Below are 25,347 nucleotides of genomic sequence, written 5' to 3' on the forward strand. Positions count from 1 at the left end.
CACAAAATAGAAGTGACAATATGCTATCTCATTGTGTTGTTTATTAGGATAACATGGTCGGATATACTTGGAACACGTTTTTTAATTAAAAAAATGGTTAAATCTAATCTTTCTTTGAAGTTGGTCTTGGTATAGTGGACTTCACATGACTAAACTTTTTCTTGGAGGCACTAAGATTTGGACTCCCTTCTGGTTTTACGTTAGGTATGCGAACTGGAGTCGCAATTTTTGCTTTAAATAAACCTGGAACAAGTAACATATACATCCTTAAAAAACCAGTTTCCAAAGACTAGCAGTGGCGGGCCGATCATTTATTGTAATATTGACATCGAGCTTTATGAGTAAACTAAATTACACTTACTTTGCAGCTTGCTTTTTCCGTCTAAAACTTTCTGACCTTTAAGACTGGAGTCTTTATTTTTGAGCAAATTCGGAGTAATACGATTAAACTTCGATGTCTTGTCTGAAATTGCTTTTGGACCCAAATTGGATGTAGAGACGCTTTCAAATCGCTTCAATTTGCTTTTGGGCAAATCGTCACGAGCAACCAAACTTGAGAGATTTGGGCTCGATGCAAACTGAGTTTTAGATGTTTCTAGACCCTGTAAAGGCAAATGATTACAATTTTTTCCAGTTTTTTTAGTTGCTTTAATAACTTGATGCTTAGGTAAGCTGCGTACAGTCAATTTCATAAAATGTACACCATTACCATATAGATTAATTATTTATGATGGCCGACTTAGAATAATAGCAATAATAATATGTACGTATTGGCCGCATACTTAATATTAAAGAAGTATTACTTCTTTCAAACGATATTGACTTTTCTTAATAGCACAAAATGTACCTACATACCTTTAAAACAGAAATTTTAGACACGTCCAACACCAAAGAGGACATCGAGGAATCATTTTTTTCCTCGTCCATAAATTCTTTAATAAGACGAGCGAGTTTGTTGCGTAGTTCTTCTGCCGCTTTTTCGGCGGCGATTAAACTGTCCAGCAGATTTGATGCGGTTGAATGGATGGGACTGAAAAATTAAGATAACTTTAGTTGTATTCGCGTCACACGTTTAATTTAAATCACGTACGGTTTTTGAAGACAACCTGCCAATCTTAGGTGCCTTAGACGCTTATAGAAAGGTTGCAGCGCCCCTACTAATTTTGATACAATATTTATAATTCACTAGCGCAGTTGCAGCGCCACTGTTGTGATAAGCGCACGTCACTGTCGCAGTCACAACTATTGAACTAACAATTGTAACTTTTTTATAAAAATGAAACCGACCTCAATAGTTCGTGGAATTACATCTATTTGCCAGGTTTTATTGAAATCGGTTACCGGAAACTGCGCGAAACCGACGATGGGACCAATACTAAGGTACCATTTTTCCGACAAAAAAGAATCATCAAAATCGGTTCACAAATTCCAAAGTTATCGCGTAACATACATACAAAAAAATACAGTCGAATTGAGTACGTCCTCCTTTTTTGAAGCCGGTTAAAAATTACTGAAGCGTTACAGACGTGCAGCTGCCGCGCCACTGCAGCGTTTCTACAAGCGTTTAATTTATATGGGTTTTTTACCATCGCAAACTACCGAAACATTAGTTACAAAGATTTCGTAACTGTTACCGAATCCCATGAAAATTATGTAGGTATCCTTTTTTTGTACCAGTAAAGCGTTTTGTTACGGGGTGAGTCAAGAGAGTCTTTTTTAAAAGAGAGTCTTTTTTAAAAAAAAGCTTTTCTCATCACACAAAAGTTTTACTTCCAAATCACAAGTCCAAACAAAAATTGAATTAATTTGTAACTGAAAATTACGCTGTTAAATTACGGCGCCGACTTTGTATCACATTGTGGTAAGTGATGCAACCCCTACAGTTATTTTATGGTATGATATAGTGCATAGGTTCTCAAAATTTATGGCTGACCGCCCACTTAGGCAAAATAAAAAAAATTTCAACGCTCACCATCACAAAACAATTGACAACATGTATTTTTTATATTAACCACCAGGAAAAAAAGTATATAAAGTGTAGCTTATATAGATGGTGGTTTTTTAGGCCCCTACCGCCGCCGCTAGGACTCTTTAGGACCACTTTGGGAAACTATGATATAGTGTTACGGGCTGTTGTCTGCAACTCCACGTCCGAGCGCCTTTGCCTGTGGTGGGTGTAGGATCCTACTCGTGCCACCCAAGCTCCCCCAAAAAAGAAGACTTCCGGGAGCGACGTCGGCACTCCAATGCAGTTATTATATTAACAGTTATCAAAGAAATACAAGTTCTCTAAAAAGTAAACAAAAATTCCTTCGATCCGGCCGGATTCGAACCGACGCGCCGTGGCAGACGCTATGCCAAATAAGCCACGGAACGAAGCAGTGGACCTCACGAACTTTTCTATGTGCTTGTTGTCGGATCTTTGTATTTGGTTTTCAACGACGTTTTTTTACGCGTAGCGCCATATGTAAGAAATCTATGAAGTGTTCGATCTTTATATTAATAATTACAACAAACTAGTGAAGTAATTTTGCAATAAATAATTGATTATAAATTCAATACAAATTTAAGTAAACAAAAGTTTAAAAATCTTACCTCGATGTTTTGTTACGCCTCCTCACACTGCCAGGTGTGCTAATTGTATACGTACTCTGTCTATGAGCTAGGAAACTATCCTGTAAATGGATGAATATTATTACGAAGGGACCATGATTCGAGACCATGGGCGTTGCAATACGTCCGAAATGTCGAGGTAATTAAAATATGTTTTATACGTGATTAAGTCCCGAATTAAAAACCAAATAATGTGTGAAAATTGTGAAAATTTAAATCAAAGTAATGGATGAATAGTTAAAAATCAAAAACTAAACAGAAGTTCAGCTCTTCGGTTTCTTGGGCTATCAGAGAGAAATAACGCACATAGACTGCATCTTAAATTTCAAACAGATTGTACCTACATATAAATTACACACACATTTGACAGCTCTAATCTGAAATTAAATCTTCAGTCGTTTCCTTTCCGATAACGAAAGAGAAAGAGACTGAGCTCAAATGAAGTTAATAACATTAATCATTTTCAAACAACCTTTGAACATTCCCCTCAGCAAGCGAACGATCCAAAAAAAGACTGCAAAAAAGTACTTCAGCAGCACTACTCAGCAATACAACGGCCGAAAACCAGGCTGCAAAATAATGCTTCAATGGCACTTTACACCGACGGGACTGTGCTGGTACAATTACAGGCACATGCGACTTATCAACTTATGTCTCAGGGTGACGGGCGCAGTGGCAGTGCCCCTAAGATCTTTGCAATTTGAAGCTCTGAGTGGCACTGCAACTGTTATGAACAGGCGAGTAGCTTCCCATTAGGCGTACGAATTATTCGTCACGTCCACTTGATATTATACAGAAAACATCAATATGAAGATTATGGTATTGCATTTTGACGACCTCCGTGGTCGAGTGACTTGCACATCGGTATTCATAAAGTCGCCATCTCTAAAGTCGCGGTTTCGATCCCCGGCCGGGTCAATGTACAAAAAGTATTTATCTATATAATCTATATAGATCTGGGTGTTTGTGCTAACGTCGTTGTTTCCGATTTCCATAACACAAAGGCTTTAGTTAGGTACTTACTTTGGAAACAACGTATTGATGTTATTTAACATTTATTATTCATTTGTGGTATAGCTCAAAATCTTTCTCTCTATAGATAACCTCATGATTGTTCAGTAGGTAACATAAGTCTTACCTTGTCGTCTCCCTTTTCATGGTTAGCAACTTGCTGGTACAGTCGAGCCTGGAGAAGACCCTCCTTTGCTGCCGTCAACGTGTCCAGAGAACGATATCGGGTCGGAGTATCGACTTTTAAGTGCTGTATTCTAAAAAAATGAAGCAATACATCTATCTATAGAATTTTATTTTGGCAGGTATACATAGTATTTTGATAGGTTGTTTTTTTCTTTAATTATTCATCTATTCGTGAAAACATGTTGTAAACTACCTTAATCGAAATTTTTAGCAACGCGAGTATCGTGCTTTTGCCGATTGATGCTCTGTAGCAGATATTTTTCTTATACATTAATACAGCGTGACAAGAGACTTATAGGTGACTCGGATTTAGTAGACGCGAAGCTGTAGAGCCTTGAACATCGCCATAAAATGTTCCTATATATCGGTACTGTAGAAGACATGTCACGGACAGTGTGCGATAGAATGTTGCATGTTAATTCGTTAAGTCTTTCTTTGAGTAATTGAATTAACGCTAATAATGTTGTTGTTGTAAAATATGCCTCATGCATATACTTATAAGACATAGATAGGTCAACCACAATTGTCTGAAAAAATTTGTATAATTTTTCCAGAGAATTGCGCAAAATTTGAATGAACCATTTATCACCATCGCACGCACACTCTCCGTGATATATTATAAAAATAATAATAAACTTAACATATTTCGTAACTTTGGTATAATAAAGTCACATCACATACGTCAAGTGTTTTTATGACATGAAAATCATAAAAATAATACAAAAGTACATAAAATAAATTATGTATAAGTATGTGAAATTTTACAACTCTCCTAATTAAGCATAAAAAGTTATCGACTAATTTGGTTCGTAGAATCACTAAACATTTTTCCCGGAAAGTTGCCAATTTTGCAGTTGTGTCCTTTTTTCACTAAGGGTGTGATTTATATTTATTCCAATTTCAGTATCATTTTTGATGATAAATCAACTCAATTGTGAGGATAGGCACTGGACGAACTTTATTCATCTAAATACATCTTAATAAAAAATAAATTTTTGGTGAAATTACAGGCATATGGAACTTGTCAACTTATGTCTCAGGGTGACGAGCGCGGTGGCACCTTAGACTATGGAAACTATAAGGGTGGCACCCCTCAGATCTTTGCGATTTAAAACTCTGAGTGAGATACAAAAATCGAATACATAGAAAACTTTTTCGCTCCGATGCGATTCTAAAATCTCTCACTAGATGTCACTAGCGGTTCAGAATGCCGAAAAATTAAGTACAAAGATCTTACATAGGAGATTTCGACAACTAGATAACTTGACCCCCATTCGGTACTATCGGTCACCCGTAGCTCAGTTGGTAAGAGCAATACTACGGTGCAGTAAGGTCGCGGGTTCAAGTCCCATCGGGTCTAAAAACATTGTCTATGTCTTTCGATCTTAATAATAAAAAAAAATCGTTTGAGCAATTTTGGTTTCTTCAACGCGATACAAACCTTATACAATAGACGTAAGGCCTAAGTTTTATTTTAATGCTTACCTCTTTTCCGGTGACCCCAGTTCGATCATACTAGCAGATTTATTAATTCCTTCCTTCACCAAGTCCACTATACTTGCAGACTTATTACACAACTCTACAACACTTGCAGACCTGTTTACAGAAGGTCTGTCAAAATCAGAATCATTGTGCTCTTTTATAGAGCGAACCATATCCTGAAGTTCTTTGGACAATCTCTCGCGGTATGCTTTTGGCAGAGATCCGAGAAGTTTACTGCCCGTTTCCTAAAACAAGTTATTTTTTATAGTAATTAGGTACTTAATAAGTTTTTAGAAGTTTTTAGACGACACAGCGTCGTCATGCTGAAACTGTTTCTGCGGAGGAGTCATCACCCTCAGTGGTGAGGAATACGGAATCGAGGAGGAGAAATTTAACAACCAAGATAGTCTTAAAATGTATAAATCATACCTTATTCTGTGGCTTCCCACCAGCAATTCCAGAGACCTGCCAAAAATCTTTATTCTGGTCATTGGCTGTGGGGCATGTACAAGGTATACATGCACTTTCCAGGATTACATGAAGTCCTGAAGTCTAAAATAATAAGTAATCATAATAATAACGTACACACTCATAACCTCGCACTAAGAAAATCCTGTATCCTATATGAAAGAAAGAAATGTTGTCGCCGCGCTGACGTGTGATTGGTCGAGAGCGAAAATAGACACGTGAGCGCGTATTAATGTCATTGGTTGCGTTGTTACCGCGCTGAAGTATGATTGGACGACACAGGGCATCCTGCCATATTGTACACACAATTGAAATGTTCATAGTATAGCTTAAATAGGCAAATTGAATTTGTGTACGAAAGTAATAAATAAGTAACAAATTATGATAATAATATCTTAAAAAATAGTTTTCACGTCACTAGCTCGGAAAGGCTTTCTTTCTCATTAGAAACATGCGCCCAAAAGCGCTTCCTGGTCCCATGGTCACGGTTGACTGCCAGCCGTGACCATGGGACCTATAAAGCGCCCGAAACGTCGGTTAGTTTGAAAAAACAAATATACGCGATTTAAATGCGGAAAAATAGTTTCATTTCCTATGTGTAACAATCGCGAAAACCTAAGAGCTTTATTTACATTTGTTTTACTTGTACCTATTGTAGTAGATTAAGTTATATTGAATAAATAAATAAATCATTATTATCTTTATCTTTGTGTGTAAGAATGTGCATAATGTACCTTAATTAGTAAAATTAATACAAACCGGGCAATTAATAACGACGGTCCTTGTACCCCCATCCTGGGTCGTATTCGCATCGCCACTGGTGTCCAACGACTTGATGGTGAAACCTAAGCACTCAAGTATGGCACACAACTCCACAACGTCGGTGTACGAATCCTGGAAAAAATCACGGAAGTTTTAGCCAATGTCATAGGAATTTGAAGTTACTACAAACAGTTGCAGTGCCACTCAGAGCTTTAAATCGCTAAGATCTGAGGTGCTTTGCCCCTGCGCCCATCACCCTGAGACATAAGTTGAAAAGTCCCATGTGCCTGTATATGTGTATGAAATTGTATAACTCATATTTCAGCATAGAAGAGTTAACGAGTAATTTCGTTCGTCGTAGAATCTTTAAACCTGTATCCTGAAAACTCTAGTGGCCTTATTACAGCTGGGATGCGATATTACCACGCACTGCAAATGCTATCATTTCTCACTGAATATCATCATTATCGGTAAGGCTTTCATTAACTATGTAACCATTGTTGACACTATGTCGTGTGTAGCGGCTGTCTTCTTGCTCGCACAAGAAATCTTGTTCAGCTTTTACAGAGCGCGTGTGCCAGGTGTTGTTTCCCTGTTCCGTGTCGAACGCATACGTCACTCCTTTTCTGAATGATGCGAGTTTATTGAAGATGGAAGCCCGTCGCCAGTTACATTTTGCTGTATTGCTATTTGGGGTTATTAAGACCAAGCAACCATCGTACTTGTATGACAAACTCAAGTCCTCATCCATGCACCTCGCCTGTTTGCTCTCGACACTGTGCGGCCAATTTTCGTGGTAGTTTTCGCTATGCTACCTCGAAATGTTAAGAAAGAAAGAAACATTTATTCAGTACCCTTAAATTGTATGTACATAAAAATAAATTAAAACTAAAATTACTGATACTGAATGGGCACCGCTCAGCATGTGCCGTGGCTGAGAACAGCCACGTCGCTGGTATTATGCGGAGCCCAGGGAGTGCGTCACAGGCGCACTAAACTAATACTACAAAAACATTGACTTACTTAAATTCGCAATATGCGTACAATTAATTTATGATGCGACAAAATGTGTGATGCTTAACTATATCTATACCTATTGTTAATTTATTTATAATTTATTTATAATTAATTGATAATATTATGTTATGTATGCAAACACCATTCAACTATCAAACAAACTTAATTATATATAAAAGAAAAGAAAAAACTACTTATTTCCTAACTATAAAGTTGGAACTGATTGCAAAAAGTATAACCGAATTAGGCCACATATACATACAAAATCCACTTATACACAAATGATACATCTAATATTTCTTATGTGTTTTTTGCAATTCTGTTAAATAAAATCTATAGTTTTTTTTAAAAGAATAAACATTATTAGAGTTCCTGATTGGAGGGGGTATATTGTTCCAGCATTTCGTGGCAGCATAACGGAAACTGCCACGAAATGCAGAAGTGTTGTGTCTAGGGCAAACTAAACGAGAAGCCGTTCTTATGTGGCGTTGTGAAAACTTAAGTTTGTCAGAAAGATATGAGGGATTTTGTGTTTTTATTATTCCGAAAATGTTGGAACAATTTACCACTGCCTATTAGAAATAGCAACAATACTGAGATACCCCCTTTTCAACAAAACATAAATCATCGACATCTGTTCCCAAATGTCGGAGTAATAGTGTATGTAACATACAAAAAAAAATTCCGACGAATTGAGACCTCCTCCCTTTTACAAGTCGATTAAAAATAGTTTAACCTTTTGACCGCCACTGACAAATACTAGATTTGTTTCCTAGACGTCAAGTCGAGTGATGTGATATGTTATGAATTTTAAGTTTATATTAATTCGATTCCCCTAAGGTAAAGAAAAACATAACTGAACTTAAATTGCCACTATGAATCCATACTTAACTAGAATATACATGTCGACTCATCCAGAGAACAAAAACCTATGTGCAAGACTGCTTATTCTCAGGACATTGTACATTTCGTTCGTTGTTCTTCGCTGTGGCAATCAGGTTGACTGTTGTTCGATTTTATATTTCAGAAACGCAATGTGATATAAAAATTCTGAAAACACCTGTATTTATTCTATTTTCGCTGTACAGTCAGATCGGGCTCTGTTCTTTGGATGAGTCGATATAACACTTGATTTCATTGACGCTTTAAAGCGTCTATCTACGGTCAAAAGGTTAATTTTCCAATATCTACCAATCGCGAAAACACAACTCGATTGTTAATATTGCTGTTTAAATCAATAATAAAGTTTTTACCAATTACTTTTCTATTTGCTTGACTTCAATGATTTATTATTTTATTAAATATATATAATGGTGACAAAGTTGGAGTAACTTACCGTTTGTGACATAATGCTTTCGCACAATGGTAATCAGTAAAAACTAAACAAACAACAACTAACACTCAATAAATCTAATAAATTAACAGTAAAAGTTGAAATAATTACGTCAAACGCTAATAAGAAGTTAAAACAGAATTTATATAATTTTACTTAATGGACAGGTTTATTTGTGACTACCCACAAATGGCTACTTTAAAAAAACTATTTATTTAGACGTACCACTAAAAATATTAACTTAACCCTTTCATGACAGTACCGCACACAAAAATGTCACTACTTTGTGCCCTTGTGCTTATTGTGTAAAAAGATTCAATATAAAATATTAATTGTCATCATTGACCTGTCATTGAAATTTTAACCGACTTCAAAAAAAAAGGAGTAGGTTCTCAATTCGTCTGTATATTTTTTGTATGTATGTTACGCGGTAACTCCGGCGGCATTTGTGAAACGATTTTGATGATTCATTTTTTGTTGGAAAGAGGGTCGAACAAGTCATGCGCCTGGCGTTAAACGTCACGCCTGTTCATAGTAGTTGCAGTGCCACTCCGAGCTTTAAATCGCAAAGATCTAAGGGACACTGTCACTGCGCCTGGCACCCTGAGACATAAGTTGACTAGTCTCATGTGTCTGTAATTCACCAGCACCCTTACCCTTGAAAACCGATACTCAGTAAAGCTTACATAACTGCTGACTGCTGGTACTAAATGTAGCAGCCCCATATCTTTCTAAAATAGTTTTATTGTACGTAGTGACCCTTCCTACCGACCCTTAGGGTATACGAGAAGGGCACTATAACCTCACACAGAAACCTCATAAGTTCAGGTTCTGACCCCAGATCAGCCAGTGTACAGGGTTATCACAGACCTCTGTCACTAGACTTCATCCGGTTCTCTACAGGCTCAGCCGCGGGTGAGCCACCCCGGGGGGCACGTACATTACCCTCCCTGTTTTCCAGATAGTTTTCTTAGTTTTCCAGACACCTCAGTATTGATCCCATTTAAATTCGAACAAAATATTCCACCTCTAAGGGTGGCAAACCAGAAGATGAATCCGGTTTCACGCACTTTCCTGTAACAGATTTCTATAAAACTTGGCCAACTGATGGTAATTCCACGAACTTTTAAAGTCGGTCGTTTTTATAAGAGTTATGTAAGCAGTATTATTGACGACCATGCATAGCTCTATCTTTATTTCGTAAAATGGATAGCGCCCAGGCCGGTTTTGCCGGATGTAAACTGTGGGGCGCATACGGGTGTTATGGGGACACGAGAGTCGCTCGCGACGCCTCCATCCAAAGAGCGAATTAAACGGGTTAATGCTTCCTAATATCATTTTATAATTGTACAATTTGGGAAAATATAACTGCAAATAGGTATTCCATTTTGATTGCGTAGACGACGGCTTTTATGGTGTTGTCAACTCTAAAGTCCCGGGTACGATCCCCGGCCTGGTCGATGCAGAAAATTTTTCTTAGTTGTCTCGGGTCTGGATGTTTGTGGTACCGTCGCCGTTTCCGATTTCCATAAAACAAGTACTTTAGTTACTTATTTTGGGATCGGAAAAAAGTATGTGATGTTGTCTAATATTTATTTATTATTATTTACTGCGTGCCTAATGGAGAACGCCAGGGTATTTATTGCACTCGGGCGTTACATAGGTTAGCGCCGGCGCTTATAGTCTTCAAATAAATTTTTAGAATTACATCTATTTTGCCAAGTTTTATTGGAATCGGTTACCGGAAAGTGCGCGAAACCGGATTCGTACCCTAGTTTACTACATTTGGAGTAAAATATTTCCTTCAAATTTAAATGGGAGCAAATATTTAGCTACTCTCATTCCAACAAAAATAGAATCATCGGAATCGGTTCACAAATGTGGAGAAATCGCGTAACACACATACAAAAAAAATACAGTCGAATTGAGAACCTCCTCCTTTTTTTAAGTCGGTTAATGATAAACGTACACAAATGTTTATTTACCAACAGCAATCCGTAGTTTCTTACTCATTCTTCTCAGAGGAATCGCCTTAACAATGAGTAGCCGAGTTTATTCAATGTGACGATTTACGTGAAATTATTTTAATTGGAGTTTGGGTTTGAACATGGTTTGAACTCTGTCGAACTTTTGAATGATTTAGAGCGATGCCACCTATTATTTCCACTACTTCTGTTGTACAGTTTTGTTGACAGAACTATTGGTACTTTTCTTCTCATTTGTTCTGTTAACAGAGATAGGATTTACGATTCCCAGGGGGCCACCCACAACCTCTTAAAACAATATTACTTTAACCTTACTTTGATTTCTTTCGTACCATTATTAAAAAGTTGTTATTATTATTATTTATTTATAAAGCATTGGCTTCAGAGCCATCAGCTTAATGGTAACAAATAATCAAGAAACGCACAACGTAATTTACATCTATGATATACATACATGAATTAAAAATCAATTCGTGTAAAAAATGTAACTACTAAAACCCGCCATTTTTTTTGGAAGCTTAATTTGTTAAAAATATGATATTTGGACTATGACGCGACTTTAACGTTAAAGTAATATTGCTCTTAGGTCAAATTTAGCAAACTTAAAATAGTTACACTGATGCAATGAAAACAATATTATTTTCAGTTTTATTGTCTTAATATTGATTTGTAAGGATTAAAAGTTAAGTTGACTTATTTATTTACATATATCTCTTCAATATTTTGTTTATTTTTTATTTAATAGCACATAGGAAATAATTTCTCGTTAAATAAAAATACGCGATGTTTATTTCGTAAAATTATAACAGCGCCATCTATATGCTCCTTGGCGAAAATAACAGTTGACACTAGACTAGTTCCGAATTTACAACGTGACAATCAAGACTCGGCTCGTTTTGTTTATTTTTCTTCATGAAAATGCGGAAAAATAATTGAAAACAACGTAATTTTATTAGATTTCATTATTACATACTTTTCTTTTTTTGGCAGTTTAAATTCTCTGAATGTAAATAATATTAAGTACTTTAACATTATACTACGATAGGACGATACGCAACACCAAAAAAGAAAGAGGTGGCATTATATAGTTCTTAAAGCGTTATTTCTTTCCTATTTTTAGTAAGGAATAGACAATATTGGGAAATCCTTAGAGGATGGAAAAAAAAGGGAAATCATTTGTTCTTTCAGTCACTTTAGCAATAATACATTACTTGATTACTTGGGCTTGGTTGACAGGATTGTCATGGTACGAATATGAGTAATAATTTAGTAAGCTTACATCGAAATACGATTATTTTTTGAAAGTTTATGGTAGGCCCCCAGTAGTTCTGTCAATTCTGTCCAATTATTCTCATTAGTTCTGTTGATAGAACTACTGGTATTTTCTAATCAGATCTAATTTAGATAGCCAATAGCGCGCGCCTATTTCAAGTTTATCGCACGCGTCGCGACTATCATGCGTAGCCATGCTACAGGGGCTGAGTTGTATATAATACAGACGACGCCGACGACGCGGCGTCACGACGCAACGTCGACTCAACGCATCGTATGGCATCGCTCTTAATTGTGTTCTTTTAATTCGCAATTATGAAAACAAACTATTTATTGGTGTTAAATTTATTTTATTACCAAAAGGCATACAAGTAAATTTTATAATTCTAATAATTTTACATCTGTTATAATGAACTAATTGTAGGTCATGTATCTGGGCGTCGCTGAGAACTTCGCGTAGGACTTGATGACTTTGTTAACGGCCTCTAGGAAGTCCTTTTCGGTAGCCACCTTGCGTCGCGCGCGGATTGCGAACATGCCCGCTTCTGTGCATACCGACCTGGGAAATACGAAACGTTTGATTGAACCAAGAAATTACACACACCGGGACATTTAACGGAACACTAATATAAGCTTTAAAATAATGCAGTGAATTTTGAAAGGTCTAGTCGGCTATATTTATTTTTTATATTTTAGTTCTAATTTCAAAATAAAAAAATTGCCAAGGGTAATTTTTCGTTCGTTTGCTTTAATTTTCTATGAATACAGTTTTGTCGAGTGGTGTGAAGTTCATATTGCGTTCTTGTAAATTTCGTAAAGTGTACTTGAAAAAGATTTCTCGTTCATTAAAGTTTCATTTAATCGATGTTAAATTGTTACAATTTTAAAATTCCCAGCTGTTTAAAAAAATGCATTTTGTTTAATTTCCATTTTTTTCCCATGAAATTTGAAGAAGGCTGTGCTAAGTAGTTGTAAATTTAATAGCTACTTTATATGTAATTCTTATTTATTTAAACACGTAAACGTTACTACGTTTTATATTCCCACTTTTTTGTTCCGCTAAATTTGTCACTGTGTGTATAAAAGTATATATGTGTCGAATAGGTCATTAATAATAATAATAACGCAACACACTCATAGTCCCGCACTAGGGAAACCCTGTATAGCGGGTGCCATGGACACACACATAGACAACCACAAATTACACCCAAACTCACGAGAAAAATAAATCTAGGTCATACACATATTTCTCCCGACCTGGGAATCGAAGCCAGGGCCTCTGCATGTCAGTCCAGTATGGTAACCGTTCGGCTACGGAGGCAGTTAAATTTAAAAAAAAATAAAAGGCAATGTCGACTACGTGTCAAAGTAACTGTTGTTGAAACATCTGAAAAGATAAAGAACCACCCGGTCCCGAAGTTCGATCCCGGTAGGACTATAGGATGAAAATTGACGATAAGGTACTCGATGGAGCACGCACACCTAAATAATGTCTATTCACTCTCGCCTTGGAAAGGCCCAAGTTATAGCGTTCAGGGAAGAAACCTGCAGTCATAAATAAATATATTTTACGTGGACTCTAAAACCTACCTAATCTCAGCACCAGTAGAATTAGGGCACAATCTAGCCAGCAGATCGAACCGAATATCTCTCTCGACGCTCATAGATCTTGCGTGAATGCGGAAGATGTGCGCCCGCCCTTCCAAGTCGGGTAGACCGAACTCCACCTTGCGGTCAAGACGACCTGGTCGCATCAGGGCCGGGTCCAGGGTGTCGGGTCTGTTGGTTGCCATGAGGACCTGAGAAGAAAAATTAAATTAATTCGTAACCTAGATATAAAACTACATGTGATTATACGTCAAAAGAAAAAGTCAAAAAATTAATACGAACTACATGAAACACATTACATATACATATGTGGAATTTTATAACTGTCCTATTTAAGCACAAAAATATTGACGACTAATTTCGTTCGTAGAATCTTTAAGCCTTTCTCTAGAAAAGTTATCATTTTGCCGATGTGACTTTATCAGCGATGCAGTAGCGATGCACGCTTTAAATTAATTCATTTATTAATTTATTTAATGTATTAACTAATTTCATTTTTCAATTTACAATTGACTAAACAAAATATTGTGCATGTGATACAATCGCGCGTTTGTATCGATGCAGTCGCGTTTGTATCGATGCAGTCGCGCGTTTGCATCGATGTACAACAAATCTGACTTGGCAATGGCTGCATTCACGTAAAAAATAAAACTAAACAGAATCAACGAATTTATAGATTCAAATAGAGTGGTTTCAATCCGTTTTGCCTGAGCTAACAATTAGTGCAGTGAAGATTTGTATATATGTTTGGTTAGGTAGAATTTTGATTTATCGGTTCGGATTATCTTAAGTATTTTTTTATGGTGCTGACATGTTCAAAGCCCCTAAATAATAAGAGTTAAAAAAAATGAATTCAAATTTAAATTATAATGTTAATTTTCTAAACAAGTCATGATCATACTATATCTATATATTTTAGGTTTGTATTTCTCGTAATTAACTTGCTTATAGTTGGCATATCATCTAGCACGGTTTGCTGAAAGACGTTGGTTTGAATCCAGCCGGATCGAAGGATTTTTTTCCAAGTGTTCGATCTTTGTGTTAATAATTATAACAAACTAGTGGAGTAATGTCACAAAAATATTGAACATCATGGTGGTCAAACAACCGTGACATTCAATAAAATTAAACATTACAACTTACTTATATGCAAAATACAGTATTGTCTTTGTGAATAAATATTTTAATTTGACACAATATGCCACTTATTTAATGCCATACAATTGCGTACTTTTATTAGCTTTTTCTTTCATTTTCGTGTTACAAAACAACATTTAAAATAATGGAATCTGTTGAAACTTAAAAAATATATTTTCCTTACCTTGATGTTGCCACGAGGATCGAAACCGTCAAGCTGGTTAATGAGCTCCAACATAGTTCTCTGTACCTCGTTATCGCCACCAGCGCCATCGTCAAACCTGAAAGCAAGTAAACAAATTTAAAGAATGTGAAACTCAAAATAATACAGGGTATTGATTAAATATTGAGTAGTAATTTTAATTTAAGACGAGCTCCACCTGACACATTTAAAAAAAGAAAGAAACGTTCAACACACCACCGCTAAAGCAGTGTACGTAAAAACTATAAAATTGGACAATTTCTATTATCTTATCGTTTAAATAGATCTTAATGACTGAATACTGGAGTAAAACTCCCGTGTACACATCATCATCACCACCATTTCAGCCGAAAGGCGTCCACTGCTGAATATAGGCCTCTCCCAAAGATTTTTTTATAATATCAAGTGACGGGACGAACAAGTCGTGCGCCATAGTAAGCCAGACGCCTGTCCATAACAGTTGTAGTGCCATTCTGTTCTTTAAATCGCAAAGATCTGAGGCGCACTGCCACTGCACCCATCACCCTGAGACATAAATTGACAAGTCCCATGTGCCTGCAATTTCACCAGCACCCTTACCTTCAAAACCGGAAAACAGTAATGCTGACATTACTGCTTGGCGGCAGAAATAGATAAGGTGGCGGTACTTCTCCGGACGACCACATTCACAAGGAGGCTCTACTGCTACTAAAATTCCACAACGACCGTTCTTGTGATGCTTGCATCCAACGGATTCCCGAGTGTACATAGTAAAACAAAAATGCGTCAAAAGAATCTTTTTTTTGGGGTTCCATCAGCAAAAAATAACTATTTTCTTGACTAGTTTACTTGATAAGACTTTGAAAAAAGGCCGTCTATTTGCTTTCCTACTTGTCAGTCAATATTTTGCACGTAGTAAATATTTTCAGTGTTTTAACCTCTTTTACCGACTTTCAAGTCGGTTAAAAAGACTGTATTTTTTTTGTATGCATGTTACGCGATAACTCCCAAGGCACTTATGAACCGATTTTGATGATTCTTCTTTTGTTGGAAATAGGTTACCTCAGTATTGATCCCATTTAAATTTGAAGAAAATTATTTGAATAATATTGCACCTCTAAGGGGGACGAATCCGATTACGCACGCTTTCCGGTAACCGATTAGCAAATAGATGTAATTCCACGTACTTTTGAGGTCAGTTTTTGAATACTGTGTACTGAGATTATTTTTATTCAAAGATATGCCGTAGCAGAAGCCGTGGTAGCCAAATAGTGTGGGTTACCGCCTCTCAAGCAGGCACCGTGATTTCGATTCCAGTCACGTACCTCTGAGTTCTCGGAATTTATGTGCGAAATTCAATTTGAAATTTACCATGAGCTTATAGGTAAAGGAAAACATCGTTAGGAAACCTGCACGTCGAACAAGGTTCACAACCCTCATTGGACCAGTGGGAGGTATAAATGGGTTGGTGATAATCGTACTGGCACCAAATCTTTTATAATAAACATCCAGCACTAAATTGGTGGAACTTCTGGGAGTTTTACTCTTGTTTTTGGTACACTATGACCTTAAACATGGAGAGTAGAAAGTTTCCGATTTCACGGTTTCTCGTACACGGTGCGCATAAAATTTTTATACGGCTTTAACGTGAAAAAACGTACGTTGATCGAGCTCGTCCGTTACGGTGACTTTTAATCTTATTTTAAAGAGTTTACACGTTAAAATCGTTTGAATGTCCAAAAACTATGGAACGAAATAGAACAATACGAAAGGATATCTTACCGAGCGCCACCAATGGCGTCAATTTCATCAAAGAATATTAGGCAGGCCTTCTTGCTTCGCGCCATTTCAAAGAGCTCACGTACCATACGCGCACCCTCACCTACATATTTCTGCACTAACTCAGAACCTAAAAGAAAAAAACTGTAAGTACAAATGTAGTTTGATGTGATTGTACTTTGTCATCGAGTATTCAACCAGAAATAGAGACGAAATGTCATTTAATTTGTTTGCAAACTATTCTGCCGTGTCATTACTGTGACAACTGCGCTCCGATTGGCCAATCCGAATTCGAAACAATTGACGGGTGTCATCAATGAGTGTCGTCAATTGTTTCACTTCAAATCGACCAGTTAACTTGAGCTTTGCTATAATGGCCAAAAATTGCAAAATTACATATTTAACTACCGATGAAATTTGATTCTGTTTGTTTTGTAAATAGATGTTTTGCTGTTTTTCCCCACACCACCGATGGAACAGCACGCCATTGTTAGAGATATTATCTTTATTACTATAAATACAGAATATTTTTGGAATATACGGAGACGTACACACATGTCAGCTGTTGGCGCTGTCTATATTTCAGTGCAAACGAGAGTTGATATGTATAAGTGATGTATCACTGATAAGTTGCCTGTAATTTATGGCCCTTATTTCATCTCTATTTCTGGTTACGTACTCGATGTACTTTGTAGTAGTTGAAGTGTGTGTCAATCAAACATTGTTAACACGGTCTTTTAATTTATATCTCATGCCGGCTTCAACAAGTCAAAATTATTTAATTTTTTTGTGACAGAAACTCGACTACTTCTCGATAAAAAATTGGAAATAATACGGCATCATTATACTGTCTGAAGTTAGCTACTACCACTTGGGACGAGGGATCGGTAGGGTATTTAATCGAAAACATAACCATTACATGTGTCGATCACTGTAAAAGTAGTGTAACTCCATATTTTCAAAATTTTCTTATTGGTATCACATTTAATCATATCCTTCATTAAAAAAGGGAAGTAACTCTAGTAAATGCACTTAAACTTCATAGAAAGCGTTACTTGTTTATTCATGGAACTAAAACTGCTAAATATTCATTATAAAAATGAAGTGACACAATTTAATTACAAGGAGATAATTCACTTTTAAAGTGAACGACACACATATTGAATGGCCATATTTGGTATTTTTTTGAGTTGTTTCCGTGGCGAAGTTGGTGTGCTATATTGTCACAAAATTAGTAATTACAACCAAAAAAGAAAAATTGCAAATTATTCAAGATAAGAAAACGTTTCGTACATATTCCAATAAACTATGGTTTATTTTGAGGAAAAATAAGGAAAATATTATATTAAAAAGTATTCGCTTTACTATTATGAGGTGTCTTGACTGAGCATCAAACAACAAAGTGTAACAATCTCGCTCGGAAACGGTTCCATACAAGTAATTTTTTTTACCGACATTCCAATTTTGACTACTAATTCGTTAAATTCATCTCCCACAGCCGCTGAATCCTTACTAAAAGAAAATAATGCAGTTAGTATCACTAATTTAAGGTTCCGTCATGTATTTCCAAACGATATTGTTAAAGCCTTTAAGTCTATAAATATAAAAAATACTGCTGATCTTGATGGTCTTTCAGTCAGAGGAATTAGTTCTATAGTTGATTGTATTGCGCCTTACTTAGCCTGTGTCTTTAATAAATGTGTTGATGATGGTGTCTTTCCTGACCTCATGAAGCAAAGTAAAGTTATTCCACTTTTCAAATCTGGTAGTATTTCTGACCCCACCAATTTCAGACCTATATCAATACTACTCTAACTCTCAGTAAAATATTTGAAAAAATTATTCTAAATCAGATGTGTGCACATTTTTATAGTAATAATTTAATGTCTCCTAAACAATTTGGTTTCACTCGGGGTCGCTCTACAACCGACGCTGGTGTAGAGTTGATTAATCATATATTTGATGCATGGGAAGTCTCACATGATGCTATTGGTGTATTCTGTGACCTTTCCAAGGCTTTTGATTGTGTGCACCATGATACACTGGTCAGGAAACTTCGCCATTATGGTGTGGCGGGACGTGATCTCGACCTTCTTAAATCGTATTTGCGTGGTAGGGTACAGAGGGTCGATGTTAACGGTACGAGATCATCAGGGTCTGTAATTAGCATGGGTGTCCCTCAAGGTTCAATTCTAGGCCCATTTTTGTTTTTAGTTTATATTAATGATTTACCTAGCCTTATGGAGGGTATAAAACATGAGATAGTATTGTTTGCTGATGATACTTCCTTATTATTTAAAGTTAAAAGGCACCAATGTTCCTATGACGATGTGAACAATGCTATATCTAAAGTTGATTGGTTTGCTGTTAATAACCTACTTCTTAATGAGAAAAAAACAAATTGTGTGAAATTTACATTACCCAATGTTAGAGAGACGGTTACAAACATTGTAGTTAGAAACGAAAAATTGAATCTTGTGGATACAGTTGTATTTCTAGGTATAACGTTAGATGCTAAATTGCAATGGGGTCCCCATATAAGTAAGTTGTCAAAACGGCTCAGCTCTGCAGTGTACGCGATTAAAAAAATAAGGAAACTTTCAGACGTCGAAACCGCTAGATTGGTTTACTTCAGCTACTTTCACAGTCTAATGACATACGGCATTTTGCTTTGGGGTAATGCCGCCGATATCAATAGAATCTTTGTCCTGCAGAAACGTGTAGTTAGGGCAATTTACAATCTGGGCCCCAAAGTATCTTTGAGAGATAAGTTTAAGGAAATTAACATTCTTACACTAGCCTCACAATACATTTATGAAAATATAATTTATGTTAAAAGGAATAGTAATTTCTTTATGAAAAATAGTGACAGACATAACATTAATACGAGGAATAAAAATAAACTAGCTTTTCTTGATAGTCGTCTTCACAAAGTCAAACAATCATTTAAGGGGCAATGTATACGCTTCTATAACAAGATTCCGGTTGATATACAAAATTTACCTTTCACGAGGTTTAAAACTATAGTGAAACAAAAACTTTATACTAAAGGTTATTATACAACTTCTGCGTACTTGGATGACAAAAATCCGTGGTAGTAACCCGTTTAGCTCATGGAGGTAGTCTCAATCTGATGTTTCAAATAAAAAAATATTGTAAATGTTATTTACAAAGAGCAACCCCTAGAGTTTCTTGCTCATTCTTCTCAGGGGAATCTGCCTTACGAATGAGCGGAAGAGTTTAACCATTGTGACGATTTCAAGTGTAATAATGCTTACCTATGAAATAAAGATTATTTTGAATTTGAATTTGAATTTGAATTTACTACTTGAACCATGGACTGCTCCCGTCAGGCCAAATGGAGACAGTCCTGTATTCCGTTACCGCGATTAACAAAACCGTGTAACTATACAACTAAACGTGTATATAAATGATCAAGACAAAGATATTATAGAACCACGTAAAATTTAAACTCGTTTGTAACCGCTTCCTTACACTTTAACATATCGCTGTTTTTCACTTATTTTTTGTTCAGTCCAAAGTAGTTCCTTATTTAGTCATTATAGAGATTTGTTCAGAAAATACTAAATTTTGTAAGGAATAGGACACCGAGCTTTTCATTGGTTAAAATAATCACATGACAACGTTGGGATGATCTACGACATGCTAATTTTGCACAGCAGACACGTTTAAGTTTTTTTATATCATCTTCGTGATGAATTAGATGCTTTTGAGACAGATCACAATTTTAGAAAGCCATCGATGTACAAAACAAATTGGAAATGAAAGTATTTTTTCAAATGCAAGTGAGACTTGACCCTGCGGACCAATTGTACCATTATTTGTTACTAAGCCACCATTTATACCTTTAGTGGTACAGGTGACACTAATTGATACCAGTATGGGACCTGTATACAAGACGAAATGTTGGTTTGATAGAAAATCTCATACAGACTTTAGATCCACAAAAGTAGTTCATTTTCAATGTGTAGTAATCTCTAAAACCTAAAAACTCGATAGAAAACAAATGTAGAGCAACATGTAGATCCGTCAAAAAGCTGAAATTAACAGACTTGTTCATTGCCCTACTTGCTATAGGGGAGGCGTATCAGACCGCTGTCGAAACTTACGATCAGCAATCTTTCTTTACTCCCCAATTGTAGAAAAATATCGTAAAAACCATTTATCAACCAATACTACTACTAGCACTTAAGCACGAAAGAATGTAAGTTACCTACAATTTGGAAAGAAAAAAATCTATTCAGATATTTGCTTATGTTGTGAAATGTAATTAATAATTCATTTTCGACAAAATTTTAAGTACGTTAGTAAGATATAAATTCATTTTAGTAATTCTTAAAAAATTATGCTTTGTACACTCTCGTATTTATTTTAACTTTTGAGAGTAAAAAAAAGCAGTCCCTATGTAAGGAAACCGTGAAATAATGATAAAAATATGTACTTACCAATTACTCTAATAAAGCAAGCGTCAGTGCGATTGGCCACAGCGCGAGCGCACAGTGTCTTGCCTGTACCAGGAGGGCCGAACAGTAGCACCCCTTTAGGAGGTTCAATACCTAGTTTTACGAATTTCTCGGGCTGTAACAATGATACAATGATATTTAATTTTGTTCACGATAAGTTATCTCTCACAACATCATCATCATGCGTCTGTAATAGAACATCCCATCTTATTCTGATCTTATTCTGCAAAACTGGTATTAGTGATATCTGATTGAGGAGTTCAGTACCGCTGTGTCCGAGATCTTGAGATCTTCAGCGCTTCAGTATGTGTAAGTATGTATTACATAGTCTAATGATTTTTCGAGGTACAGAACCCTAATAAAAGAAAAGAACTTACGTGAAGTAGTGGAGTCTCTACGACTTCTCTGAGCTTCTCAATTTGTTCCTTGCATCCTCCAACGTCACTGTAGGTGACGTCAGGCTTTTCTTCCACTTGCATCATGGTGACAGTTGGGTCGATCTTTGGCGGTAGGGGTATATGGATTTGATACTTGTTACGATCCACACTGTAAATAATTTTATCGGGTTTACATTCAAGTAGATTACCATAGGTTTCTTTCAAGGGCATAACTTTTTAGTTTTCTCCCTACATCCGAGCACTACAGGCTCGTATATTGGTCGACAGCTGACGAGATTAGAAAGATACATATATTCTGCTCTTCAACCTGTCTACTGTCTACTAAGCTGCCAGTGAAGCAATGACCATCGGTAGAAAAGTAATTTTGCTGTATATAACTAGTGATAATCATATAGTCAATAACCACGGTAACCTTAAAATGTACATTAAAAAAAAATTAAAAATCCTATTTTGATCAGATCAATTTTCCTGAACTGTTAAGTTTTGCGTGACGACACAGGTTATTTGGTCTTTTGTCAGTGCCACTAACCAAAGTACTGAGTCAAACAACACAGAATTAAACACCGTAAACTAGATTCTCATGACTAGAATGAATATGACACAAATCTAGTCCAAACAAAGACCGTAAATTTCGACTTTCATCATCTGTCACTATGTTGGGTTACCTTTTTTAATGTAGATTAGGTACATGCTTGGCCACAATCTTACCGAATGGGATGCATTGAGGTGACCCATAGACGGTACGAGTTTGTTTATAAAAATATTTTTTATTTAGTTTATATTATGATCTACAGCACTTGGACCACATAGAAGTACAGAATTTTGGCTCTCATCACCAACACTGCATTGAAAAGAATATTAGTTCATCTCAATCTGCCAACACATTTCATATGCCTGTTTAGCAGTGTACATATAGGTCAGAGTATACCCTGATTGCTATCTCAATGCAAGCAAGGTGAAATGCTCAGTGATCAGTTTACTATTAGAGAGTTGTATCAGAAATCTGCCCTTCTTCAAAGCAGCTTTCTTTCTTTACCCTCTGTTTTTTTTTAATGTATTAAATAATTATCAGGCTAATAAACAAAGCGACCCTTAAGTAAGAATCGTCAAAGATACAGGTTATTTATGAGTTCAAGCATTCCACTGACATGATCAGAATGCTTACACTCAACAGTACACCTTCTGATACATAAGTTACATTTTTTTTTATAATATCAAGTGACGGCAGTTAAAAGGTTAAATATAATTCAATTAATACAAAATAATGTTATTTTTACAACCTGAAATTACCCAAAATAAGTGAGAAACTTGAGAAATTTATTTAATAAATTGGTTTTGTCAGGATTTAATCCGGAATCATCCGGAACAGAGCCATAAATAAGGTTATCAAAGTAATAATAATAATAACGCACACACTCAATATAGCTCAGCACTAGGGAAACCCTGTGTCGCAGGTGCCATGAACACACACATGGACTACCACAAATTACACCCAAACTCACGAGAGAAATAAATGTAGGCCATACAAATATTTCTCCCGACCCGGGAATTGAATTTTTTGACCTCTGCATGGCAGTCTGGCATGGTAACCGTTCGGCCATGGAGGCAGTTGTCGTCGTCATTATTGTTGTAGAAAGTCATCAATGTCAGACATAAATGCATTTACTGAGCGGTGTAATTGTTTCAATGACTAAATAAATTACTTATTTTTAAACATTAACAGATATAACTTACCCAACCCTCATACCCTCTTCAATATCAGTTGGAGCAACAGAGTCAGCTAAGTCAACCACGAATTTGGCAAACTGCTTAACGTTAATGATGTACTTTGGGTCATTGGAATCTGCATTTATGATCTTTGTGCATCTTGCCACCTTAAAAACCAATCAAATATAATTGTTATCACCAATACAATGGACGCCATTAATCTGTGGGCTGATACTTATAGCTATATGTATACCATGCAAGTAAGTCAATCTCTTAGTGCCAATTGTTATTTTGAATAAATTTTGATTTATATTTTAACCATAGAGTATATAACCAGCAATAGAGACAAAATGTTATTTAATTTGTTTGAAAACTATTCTGCCATATCATTACAGTGACAGCTGTGCACCGATTGGCCAGCCTGAATTTGAAACAATTGACGGGTGTCATCAATTGTTTCACTTCAAAATAACCAGTTTAACTTGAGCTTTGCCATAATGGATGAAAATTTAAAAATTTCATATTAGTTAATTACCAACGAAATGTGGTTTGTTTTATAATTAGATGTTTTGCTGTTTTTCCCACACCACCAAATGGAACAGCCCCCCATAGTTATACAGAATATTTTTGGAATATATGGAGACATCCACACAAGTCAGTTGTTAGGGGTGTACTATATCAGCTTTCTAATTTGTGATTTCAGTGCAAACAAAAGTTGATATTTAAAAGTGATACAAGGCCAATGTGCTTCCAGAGTTGCCAGGGATGGATGGCCCTTATTATGTCTCTATTTCTGGTTATATATACTCAATGATTTTAACAAAACTCTTAGACAGTATGTACTGGTTAGTACCTATTAAAAATCATTTACCTGTAAAGGCTGTTCATTTTGTAAAGTCTGTTTATCTGCAGCCAAATCCCACAAAGCAGGAGGGGCCAAGCCTGTATCAGACTCCTTTATACCAGTCAGTTCATTTACTCTCTTCATGACAGTCTGGATACCATCCTCCACCTCCTTGATGATTTTAGTATACTGGCCTTGGCCCTACAATATACAAAAAGGGTAAAAAATCTCCTCAAAATATGCCAGTCATGACATTTTTTTAAATGTAGGTTATTTAATTTTTCTACTTACATAGGACTTTAATAATGCTATGTCGCCTTCATCGAGCGCTGTAAAAGAAATTTCAGTGTTTATGGCTTGGTTTATTTACACAGTAATGCATTTTTCTCAGACTAACATCAGGAAAGATTAGTGATTAAATCGAAGGCAAAATACTCACATTTTATTTCTTTTTCCGGCTCCTCTTTATCATCTTTCACTTTTCGCATATCATCTCCTAAATGGTCTGGCATCTTAACGTATTTGATCAATTAAATTCTAAAATAAATGCCCAAAATTAAACACAATCGCTATTCACAAAAAGCAATGTGTTTCGGTTTACGCACATGAACAGTTACAATACAATTTCATCAAATTAAAAAATAATATGTAAAAATAATTAGCTAGAGAAAAATAAATAAATCGTAAAAAATTGAAATTATCACTCAAATAACTTGAAGTGTTACCATCATTCTTATCTTTTCTTGAAACTACTATATGAATATGTCGTTAATTAAAGTTAAGAAAACTAACTCGTCGAAAATAGAAGAGTGTAATGGATCGTATCAATGATGACAAGCAAAAGCTATGAATGCATTCATTAAATTCTTAAAATGTGAATGTATGAAATATGAAGAAAGAAAACACATTAAAAAAGAATCCACAAACTAACCATTCTCAGATTTTTGTTACTTCTAATATAGCTTCATTACAACACCAGTAAGAAAATTGTGAATAGCTCAAACGAAATAATTTCTATTTACATAAAACTATTATACGAACGCATTGACAGCCGTAAACTAACCACAAGCCACCTTGCGA

At 35.9% G+C, this 25,347-nt stretch overlaps 2 protein-coding genes across 2 annotated transcripts; both read right to left on the reverse strand.

Moving 5' to 3' along the window:
* Positions 1 to 2: 2 nt before the first annotated feature.
* On the reverse strand, positions 3 to 9,034 carry LOC113231464. Its single transcript, XM_026465791.1, has 9 exons — positions 8,876 to 9,034; positions 6,520 to 6,654; positions 5,722 to 5,844; positions 5,296 to 5,537; positions 3,752 to 3,881; positions 2,596 to 2,675; positions 856 to 1,030; positions 362 to 602; positions 3 to 243 (listed from the first exon to the last, which is right to left on the reverse strand). The coding sequence occupies exons 1-9, from the start codon at positions 8,885 to 8,887 to the stop codon at positions 104 to 106; spliced, it is 1,278 nt and encodes a 425-aa protein (XP_026321576.1). The 5' UTR covers positions 8,888 to 9,034; the 3' UTR covers positions 3 to 103.
* Positions 9,035 to 12,462: 3,428 nt separating this feature from the next.
* On the reverse strand, positions 12,463 to 24,781 carry LOC113231248 (26S proteasome regulatory subunit 7). The gene is made up of 10 exons (XM_026465480.1): positions 24,707 to 24,781; positions 24,559 to 24,596; positions 24,295 to 24,468; positions 23,451 to 23,590; positions 21,696 to 21,864; positions 21,301 to 21,433; positions 16,838 to 16,964; positions 15,059 to 15,155; positions 13,720 to 13,928; positions 12,463 to 12,688 (listed from the first exon to the last, which is right to left on the reverse strand). The coding sequence occupies exons 1-10, from the start codon at positions 24,777 to 24,779 to the stop codon at positions 12,544 to 12,546; spliced, it is 1,305 nt and encodes a 434-aa protein (XP_026321265.1). The 5' UTR covers positions 24,780 to 24,781; the 3' UTR covers positions 12,463 to 12,543.
* Positions 24,782 to 25,347: the final 566 nt, after the last annotated feature.

This window comes from Hyposmocoma kahamanoa, unplaced genomic scaffold, assembly GCF_003589595.1.
Source record: "Hyposmocoma kahamanoa isolate Upper Pololo Valley unplaced genomic scaffold, ASM358959v1 65, whole genome shotgun sequence".
In the NCBI taxonomy this organism is placed as follows: Eukaryota; Metazoa; Arthropoda; class Insecta; order Lepidoptera; family Cosmopterigidae; genus Hyposmocoma; species Hyposmocoma kahamanoa.